The 10,382-nt window shown below is 40.9% G+C and overlaps 1 protein-coding gene across 1 annotated transcript; it reads left to right on the forward strand.

Moving 5' to 3' along the window:
• Positions 1-141: 141 nt before the first annotated feature.
• CDO1 (cysteine dioxygenase type 1) lies at positions 142-9,841 on the forward strand. Its single transcript, XM_019473596.1, has 5 exons — positions 142-217; positions 1,994-2,071; positions 4,016-4,173; positions 6,687-6,856; positions 9,078-9,841. Exons 2-5 carry the CDS (start codon positions 2,040-2,042, stop codon positions 9,105-9,107), a joined length of 390 nt encoding a protein of 129 aa, XP_019329141.1. The 5' UTR covers positions 142-217; positions 1,994-2,039; the 3' UTR covers positions 9,108-9,841.
• Positions 9,842-10,382: the final 541 nt, after the last annotated feature.

Genomic DNA, 10,382 nt, shown 5'->3' on the forward strand with positions numbered 1-10,382 from the left:
CGGCGGCGGGACGGCCCCGCCGGTGCCTGGTCCGGCTCCGGCCCGCGGAGGAGACAGAAACGCGCTGAAGCAGCCAAAAAAACCAGTGGAAAAAAGCCCAAGAGAAGCGTGTCGGCAGCGGGGGCTGCGCGGCGTGCTGGGGCGGGGGAGCGGGCCGCTCCAAAGCGGGGGTTCCGTTTCTGTAGAGGAGCCGGTGCGTGTGTTCCCTGCCTGACGGGTGGGTAAGCCGCCTGCCCCCCACGCTTCAGCCCCTTCCTCCTCCGGGGTAGTGCAGGTCGAGGCTTTTTGCTGCTTGCCAGGTGGAAGGAAAATACCTCTTAGGGTTTTGAATCGCTCCCACTTCACTAACAACTAATTTTTTCCTGCCATTGGTGGCTTCCCTGTCTTAAATTTCAATATAAATACATTTTATTTGAGCGCTTCCTTTAAAAAAACAAACAAAATACCTCAAGACCCAAAACTTTTCCTTTTAACCTTGCTATCATGAAAGCATCACCCTGGCTTGACTTTCTTTAGCCTCCTTTCACCTTGCGTTGACTATCCTCCATTCAGAACAAATCACAAAATTTGTAACAGAACGTAGGAAACTAAGAATCAGAAGAACAAAGTGTGCTAACATTAGAAGTATGCATGGCAGCCTTTGGGTTTTGGTTTTTTTTTTTTGGCCAGCCAGACCTGCTGTACAGAAATAACAGCACTTGAAAAGTTCAGTCAAATGCCAGCATTGATTGCTTATGTTCTGACATCATAGGAAAAATATGTCTACCTAATATACGCACAAATTGTGGATGCAGTGAGAGGCAGCATATAGATATACATGTTATGCTTTGAAAGTAATTCATTATAAGCATCCTATCTTGATTAAAATAGAGTGGTTTTATGGGGAAACTAATTAAAAAACATTCAGTTGACATCAGTGCACTTTCTGTGTGCCCCGGCTTGCATCTTTTAGGTGAGAGTGAGGCGTCCTGTCATTGGCATAAATACTTGCTTTACTTGGCAAAGTGCAAATAGTCATGACTAAAGCTAAAATGAAACCAGAAGGTCCCACTGGGTTGCTTGCACCATAACGGCTAGAAGCACCAGCCCCGGATCAGAAGAGCCCCACTATGGAAAGTAATGTATAGAGCAAAATCCCAGTCCCCTCTCTAATGAATTCTTCAATAGGACAAGACAAGCGGCAGCTCGGGGAGGCTTGCAGGAGAGTACAAGGAAACAAACATAAGATGTTCCCATTAAAGATGTTTTCAAGCCCTGAGAGCAAATCACAGTCTAGAACGCACATATCGATAAAAAGCCTTTAGGAGCAAGCTTATTCTTTGCCACCTATAACTTAGCACATGAAAAAATCTTCTTAAGAAATCTTGCTCTGATAAATTTTGTTTAGAAGTAGATGCTGGCAGAAATTACCCTACAGGTGTTTTATCCACACATGAATGCTACAGTACAAGATGCAGAACTTTCAGGAACAGAGTAGGAGGACCATGTACGGAAAGGCTGACATCTTATTTCTTTGGGTTTTTTGGCTTTGTACAAATGAGTGCTGCATAACAGAAGGAAAGCCAAGAATATCTGAAAAGGAACTGCAGAAGAATGTAACCATGTATTTTTCTTGTTTCATTGCAGTCCTCTGTTTCTAATTATAAGCCAGCTGCTGAAGTGACTTCATTCAATAACTATTTTGATTTGATCCTGTCTACCATGTTAGTCTCGGACTCACAGTTCCCAAACTCCAATCATCTATGTAATTCAAAAGCAATATGATTATAAAATATTAAATATGTCAATTTTTTTCCTTCTCAGAAAAAGAACTCTTACAAAAAAAAAAGGCTTAAACATACAATTTCATTTTTTTCCAAGTAGAACTTGGCTTTCAGGAAAAATAAAAATCCTTTTTCTTCTATGTCACAACCTTTCTGCATAAACATGTTTGTATAATTTTGTCTTTTATAGGCACATCAGTACAGTAAAAAGCAAACACTTTGTATTTCAGGTATACGAGAAATCTTGTGGACAATGGAAATGGAAAGTTCAACTTGATGATCTTGTGCTGGGGTGAAGGGCATGGCAGGTTCGTATCCAAAGACTATGGTTTTAGCAAATGGATATAAAGCCACTGTATCTTTCACTGTCATACAAAAAGACACAAATAATCAGCCCTATGTGAGCTATCAGAAAGTGTCTGGAAACTAAGCAGTACAGAGCTTCTATTGGTATAGCAGTCCCGAATATTTGCTGTATCTTTTGCAAGTTTCATGGACATTTTTAGAGCACTCTTTTAAAAATGACCTGTTTTTCTACCAAATCTAAGCTTCCCTTCTGTCAGAGGAAGTTTTTAGTCCCAGAGATACAGCAGGTCCTGTGGGCAGGATATGTGTATATGTGTCCCATATACAACACTTGGTTGCAGAAGCAGGACTTGGTGCAGTTTAAATAGTCTTTGTTCTCTCATGGTGTTTAAATCCCACCTCTGTGACAAGATGAGAAAAGTACGTTTGGGTTAGGACTGCGGGCTGTGAGGAGGGATCCCCTTTCCAGGAGTACTTGGCTTTCTTTAGGTTCATGCATCCCATCTCCTCCCTCAAAACGGACCACACTGCTGATGTGGCCTCTGGAGTTGTGTACACAGGCTGTATACTGGGTCGTGTAGTCCTACAAATGTAAGGGCAGGATCTGTCCCTTGGAGGGTCTTTCACAAAACATTGGCTAAAACAAAATACAGAATTAAAAAAACTTGCAGGTTTCGACTGATTATTCTCACATATGAATAGAAAACCGAAGGAGATGTCAGAGCTGGCTTTTGTTTGTTTTAATTGAGCATGCAATTGAACATTTACGGTATTCTCTAGGGGATGCCATGACGTTATACTCAGAGGGATATAGGAACTAAGCCCACCACCTCTACTCCTTCCAGGCTATTTCCACAAAGCCTGTAATTTATGTCAAACTGTGTTTGAGTTGGATGAGCGTTTGCTAGAGCTAGACAAGTTGTTTTTGCTTCCTACATGAGGAGGATCAGATTGTTCTCATGGCTTGTGGAAGGAGCGTGACAACGTGGCATTTGTGAACTGTTCTGTGCCTGAAGCAAGCTCTGCTCTCTTGGCATCTCAGTTAGTAAGAAACCCTGACATTTGTTTACTGAAAACAGTAACATACAATACCAAGTTTTTGACTCATTAGCACTATACTTCCGGGAGGGCCAAATTCCCCCTTCTCCCTCGCCCCCGATGAGTGGAGAACTCTCCCTTTGTCCTAATCCTATTGACTTCTGTAACAGTTGGCCCTCTATTTAAAAAAAAATAAAACCAAAACTAAACTACATATCTAGCCCATATGTCTCCAAATGTAGCAATTAAAACATACTTCAGAGCAAGGACACAGATCTAACAAGCAGACAAATCATACCAGATCCTGCTGTTTTGTTCATGTTTTGCCAAGCTAGTGACGTTAACAGCTTACTGTAACTGGTTGCACTTAGTACTATCAGGGTGAGTTTTTCTTCAACAAATGCCTGTGCACCCCAGCAGTAAAGAGACCATAGAAATTAAACAGAAGTAGCTCATTTCTCCCATGTTTCAGGAGCAAGCATGGTGGATCTGCAAATATCAGGTATACTTGCAAGTTTATACCAGCCTCTGCCTGGGGTCACTGTGGAAAGCATCATTTTGTTTCTTGACCCACAAGAGTTTTTGTGTTCTGAAGAATTTTTCTGTCCTCCTCCCTCCTCCAGCCTTCCTTTGTATTCCTCTGTGGCAAAGTCACAGGTTGATCAATATCTGACCTTTCTCCAAGTCCTGCTGTATGTGAGCTTATCCCAATAAATTTCTAAAGTGGCAGTTTTAAGTAGGAATACCTTAGTCACTGTGAATTTTTTTTTTCCTAAGACTTTTGTGCAATGGCATTTCATTCTAGGGCTATGTCCAGATACAATATGCTATGCCATCCGTCCTATTTGCTGTACTGAAATTAAATATGTATATCACACTGAGTTTGGTTATTCTTTTCACATATATAGCAGCATCCATGATCACACTGACTCACACTGCTTCATGAAGATCCTCCAGGGAAATCTAAAGGAGACTCTGTTTGAATGGCCTGAGAAAAAAGGGAATGGTGAAATGACTAAGAAATCAGAACGAGTTTTGAGAGAAAATCAATGTGCCTACATTAATGGTAAGCTATTAAGCTTGTTTTGACAACCACCCATCCATGAGTATTATTCCTAACGTAAGACTTCATCCGCTTTCTAGTCTCCTACCTTTAACAGTATAATACTAATGGCTTTATGCACGGTTTAAGAACATGGCTCTCTAGATTCTGCACAAACCTGTATTTAGATTCAGTAAAACAAACAACAAAAAGATATGCTTTTAACTCACTCTTAAGACATTGCAGCAATTGCTTGATACTTAAGTATGCTGGATATCTCCTCTAGACCAAGCAGCCTTCAGCACTGTGTCCATAATGACTATCTGAAATTGCTTGTAAACATAGACCTTAAATAGTATTTTGTGAGAAATAAGGGAACCAAAGTTTAGATAGCTTAATCACCTTGATTTTTTTTCAAAGAAATAATCCTTTTAGTCAGTCATGGAAATCCTAGGTCAAAAATGTAAAAGCTGTCTAAGGAATAAATTGACCGGCCAGGAGCAGAGGCCCCAATCCTCAGTGCTACTTCTTGTCCAAATCAACAAAAGACTGTAGTGCTGAAGTGCAGTGTCAGAGTTGAAATGCTCAAGTCTACCCAATCTACAAAAAAAATTGCCTGACTGCACAGATGCTGAGAGACCACTAAGTCTCCACCAGTAAGGCTCCCTAGGTACCTAAATCCATGCCATTACATGTATCTGCAACTATCACGATCTTGTGCTATGCTGGAGGCCATCCTGGAGCGGCCAGCTGGGTGTAACATACTCTGATGCTATGAAAGACATTGCACATCATGCTGAACAGCAATGAGTTCAGCAGAACAAAGGCAAAGCATCAGAAAAGGGGGCCGTCTGCCTTTTATGTGATGAGTTAAAAACTGAAGCACACACCTTGTGGGGCTGAGCTTGGGAACTCCCTGGTTGGAGGGAGCCTCATGTTGGGTTATGGACTAAGCCAGGGTGAGGGCATTGGGGAAGAAAGACTCCTGCTCTGCAGCCCTCTGTTGGAGGTATGCCACATTAAGTGAAAATCCATAGGACGGAATGCAAGAAGGAGCTTGACACGTCTGCTGGTGCTCCCATGCCAGTGACATGGATTCTGAGACTCAGTCAGGTTTTCCTACCTATGCGGTTCTTTCTGATGCAAGCAATTGCACCCTGTGTGCATCTGATCCAAAGCTTCCTTGGTTGTGTTAAACAAATTTGATATCCAATTCTCTGAGGCAGTTTGGATCTCTGCCATGTTTCATAACAGATGTTTTGGCTTAAAAGAAACAGGTAAAACAAGTAGAAGGAAAACACTGACGATGTGTTGATTGCACTAACTACTTCAATAGTGAGTGACCTTCATGTTTCTATTGTGTGCTTCTTGGTTACTCTTGTACTTTATTTTTAAGGTTAGAACCCACTAAACAGTTTATTTGAGTTTCCCATTAGATGACACAGATCTAGGACATTTTTTTCCCCTACATCCTCTATTTAGATAAACTACGTTAACGACACTTAAGGCTTACACTTCAAATGTATCAGAGTTAAGAGTGTACTCATGATTCTCAGGGTATCAAGCCTATGTTGCACAATACAGGTCTAGGTACTGTATAACATTAATTAAAGTACAAAGGCCTGAGTTGTTTTTACAGCAGGGTCATAAATTTAAATTCAAGGTCTCTTTTAAGTAACCCAAAACGTCCACTTTAGTGTAGAATGGAAACGTTTTGTTTTGTGGATGTGATTCTTCATACCTTACGTTTTTACGTAATAGCTTGATTTCTACTCCGCCGCAGAAAGTGCCGTTACTTCATTAGAAACCACACAAGAGACAGTGCCTTGTTTTATTATGTGTTCAATTACGCTTACTATTCAATTAAGGTTGGAAGTATGCCAATCACTACTAATTTGTCACCTTAGTCAAAAGAGCAGATAAATGAAAAGGCTGTTCGCCAAACTAGTAAATTGGAAGGATTAATTAGGAAACAGATGCCTGCAGTAGAAGACAACTATGTCTCTGTCCGTAAGACAATGGCCCACATACACATAGGTGACCTTTAATGTGACTGATATCCTTGTGACAGGGCTGTGAATTAGCAATACAAAAACTTTTTCCCTGTAAAATGTCTTGCTGATTTTTAGAAATGCAAACCTTCCTGCTTCTGCAGCACCTATAACAACAGCATCTCCTAGGAAAGTAAATAACCTTGAAGTCCTTTGGGAATGACAGCTAGAAAATTACTGACAGCATGGCCTTCCTTAAGTTTCTCTGGTTTTCTATTGGCCTTTATCCTGTAGCAGATAATCCGGAAGTTACATGAAGTGTGGAAGGCAATAAGGTATTTTGAATTACCAGTGTATTTAGGAATCTGTGCTAGAGAACAGCAGTCAAATTCCCTGTACCGAGTTACTTGTTGCCCGTAAAAGTGCAAGCATGCCTAACTGGCTTGCTCATGAATTTTGGTTTAGAAAGCATTTTTCCAGGTGTCTGAGATCTCGTTAAATCTTCCTGCTAACACAACCTCTCATTTCATGCCCTCGCTGGTGTAGACTCCATTGGCCTGCACCGTGTGGAGAACATAAGCCACACAGAGTCTGCTGTTAGCCTGCATTTGTACAGCCCACCCTTCGACAGCTGTAACACCTTTGATCAGAGGACTGGACACAAGCACAAAGTGAAGATGACCTTCTACAGCCAGTTTGGAGAAAGGACTCTCTGCGTAAGTATGGGATAACACGCTCCCCGCCCGGCCCTGGGCTCTGAGCCCTCAGCCCCTGTGGGGACAGGCACGAGGGGCTGCCCTCTTCCCTGCGCAGGGCAGAGCGCCGGTGCCCCAGGACAGGCAGGAGGTCCAGCAGCCTCGCCTTTGCTGGGCCATCCCCGTCTAGGACCGGCATAAAACCTGTTTCCAAATACTACTCAATTTGTCGATTTGCACTTCCCTCGTGTAGAGTTCCCTGCTTTGTAGCTTGCCTCCCCTTCATCAGCAGGAGATCGGTTCCGAGCAGAGAGGAGGATTAATGAGAACTTTGCTACTAGCTAAGCATCTTCAGACAGCAAATGATGGTAAATGCAACCTAGTCAATGGAAAACTGTGAAGCAGCTACGTTGTTTTGGCCAGCTTAAGTCATGTGTAACATTTCCTGCCTAAACTGTTCTGCCAAAAAGCATTACATTTCAAGTCAGTTGTTTTAAACCTTGTAGCTTACTGTAAAGTAAAGAATTCTTTAATAAAGTTAATTTAAGTCTTTAAAATCAAAACTTTGACACAGAAAGACTTGCTCTGAGAGTGAGAATAGGCTGGTTGGCTGTTGTCTGCATTCTTGAGCAATGGCATGAGATTTTATTTGGATAGAAAAGAAATCTTAAGATCAGCTTTGGGGGACCAAGCTAGGACATCTGGGAGAGTTTAATAGGGTTCCTTTTAGTGCTCTTCCATGCATTGGGAACATAACTACTTATACGGGGAGAAAAGACAGATTCTTGATGTTGAGCCACAGAGTTCAAAGACTGTTTGGTTTTGTTAGATACAGAACACTTTCACCTTTCACTGAAGCCAGAAATTCAGTGCTCAGGAGTTTCCCGGAGTGAGCGCTTAGTAAGATCCAGTTAAAGTTTTATATAATGGACAAGTACCATGTAAATTATTTCTTTGAAGCTTGTCACATTACATGATTACAACTTTACCAAACAGCTGAAACACAAACTTTGACCTTCTTGAGTTTGAAAGGTCCTTGAGAAAGTAAACTCAAATTTATAATTCAGATTTTAAAGGGAAATAAACATGGAAAAATGTTGAACAAAATTCACGCAAGAATTCAGTATTTGCTTGCTTTCTTTTTGTTTTAAGTGTTTATTGAATATGAAGTATGTAAGATAACAAGCAAGTCTAGATGTTTTGACTTGGACTATTTTCCTACCCTTGATCTGTAACCATTGGGCAGTGTTTGTACCTTTTGTGAGAAACTGGATCTGGCTTACAGGAGAGAGGTAAATCTTAATCATTGAGTCTCTTTCATGAATTCCTGTAAATGGAATTCAAGTAAGGGGGAAAGTGGTAGCAAGTTTGGGCCATCCAGCTGCCTGAAATGTCTTCATGCTACAAAAACCTTCTGGTCTCAGTGAGGGTTTCTGGAAAGCTGACTGGAAAATCAAACTTTCTTCTGCTTACCAGATCTCAAAAAGACGTAGAAAGACAGAGAGCTATAAGTTAAAAACCCCAAAAGAGCAATGTAAAGTATACTCGTCTGTCTTTTATGAGTGAGAAGAACTGCCAGCTAAAGCATATTCAGTGCTTCCTCTTTGTCTTAATTTTTTCTGCAGGTAAAACACACAGGTAAATCCCTAGTGGCTTCTGGCCATGATGAAGTCTTAATTAACTAAATCTCCAGTAAATACATCATAAGTTATATAGGCCTAATAGTTAAAATAGTATGTAGTATGTCCAAGGACTTGCCTGTAGAAACAACTATTTACACAGTTCAGGTACAAACCATGAGAATACCGATGCAAAAGTTCACTGAGGGAAAACTGATTTTTCTCTTGGGTGTCACAGCACATCAGTTCCTGCTGCCAGGAATTTTGCTGGGGGAAGTGATTTCTCTTTGCAGCCTGTCTTCCAAGTTGGACTTTCAAGCAGTTTCTGTCAAAACAAAGTAGAGCAAAGTATTGGGGAGAAAAGACAGCCCGAAGGAGAAAGAACTCCTCAGCTGTCCCTTCTGCTGTGGGCTTGCTCGTGGTCACACAGAGCCAATAGACAGGGTGATTTTGTGAGGTGCACAGTGCCCTCTATAAAACTCTGACAAGGAGTACTGAAAATAAATACACTAAGTATTTTAAGGTGCTGAGCTACTCCAGGAATAAAGGCCCATGCTGAGAACATGAAGTAGGTGGTGACTCTCTCTTTCCTCAAAACAGCAACCTCTCCTCTTTCCTTTTAGGCAACAGCAGTGCCGCAGGAGAACAACTGAGAAGCACCAGCACGCATCTGCATAAGACCTGCTGAATGTTTAACCAGGGACAGAAGACTTGCATGGCTAAGGCCGACAGCCAGCTGTATTTCTATACCTTGTACATAGAAGTACACTAGGGCACCTTCCAGGCCACCCTCAGTTCCCCCGAGCAAATGCCGATTATGGGACACTAAGCTAAGTAGTGCCATAAACTACTTCAGAGGTTAGATGCCTTTTCTTAGGCTCCTGTCAGAATTAAGTAGTTTGTTTTCTGATTCTGGCCTCCTTTTAATTCCACTTCTGATACCACACTGAGAATATCAGAAATAGGGTTTTTAAACATCATCTGACACTACTTAACAGGCCTATGTGTATGTATGCTCTCAATGTAATTAATAACTATATGAACTTCTAAGCTTCCAGTCATTTGTACCTATGGGTAGTACACTAGATACAACTAACAGCAGCTCTTTTTTTTTTTTTTTTTTTAGTCTTTTAGGTTTTAATGCTCTAGGCCATTTTGATAATTTTGTGCATTTTTTACTTTTTATTTTTTACAATTTCATTTGTCAGATGATTGTTTTAAATAGGAGCAGCAAAATGCTTCATGCACAATGATCTTCAAAACTGATTGGGCAGAGATTTGGGTTTAGAATAAGACTAATCATACTTAATTCAGCTAATGTCCAGTTTCCAAAGTATTCTGTGTAGCTACTGAAGAAGGTAACTGAAATAAAACTGGATTTGTGCACAGATTTCAATGTTTTCAGCCTTTTTCTCCTGGTAACTAAAATATTCATCACACTTCACCAAAATCCACATTCCTCATGAACATCTAAGTCTTTTCCAAGCAATACACTATTAGAAAAGTGTTTAAAAAGTTGAAAATATTTCAAACATGCGAAGAATCCTGATCCAAATTAAGTTGGTGGGAGTTCTGCCATTGACTTCACTGACACTTAGTTTTATCCTCCAGATTTAGTTACAAGGAGAGAACCATCTTGAAAAAAGTTAACTCTAATTAAACATATCAAAACCAGCAAAGCTGCCCACACTGAGGCTATCCCATTCATTTAATGCGGTTAGTACATAAGACAAGTAGAGAATGTATAGCAAGTCTAGTCTGGTAGGTGACTGCTGGTTACTGAGGCAGCAGTTTTACAGTATCCTTTTACATGAGTCACATATTTCCCTCCATATTGACAGGCCCAGAAAATATTTGCTTTATGAGACCCTGTTTCCAGAGAGGCTGTGTCAAATTTCAAAAAATGTTTGAGCAGTGTAACAGTTTTT

The sequence above is a fragment of the Aptenodytes forsteri genome, unplaced genomic scaffold (assembly GCF_000699145.1).
Source record: "Aptenodytes forsteri isolate BGI_AS27 unplaced genomic scaffold, ASM69914v1 Scaffold167, whole genome shotgun sequence".
Lineage (NCBI taxonomy): Eukaryota > Metazoa > Chordata > Aves > Sphenisciformes > Spheniscidae > Aptenodytes > Aptenodytes forsteri.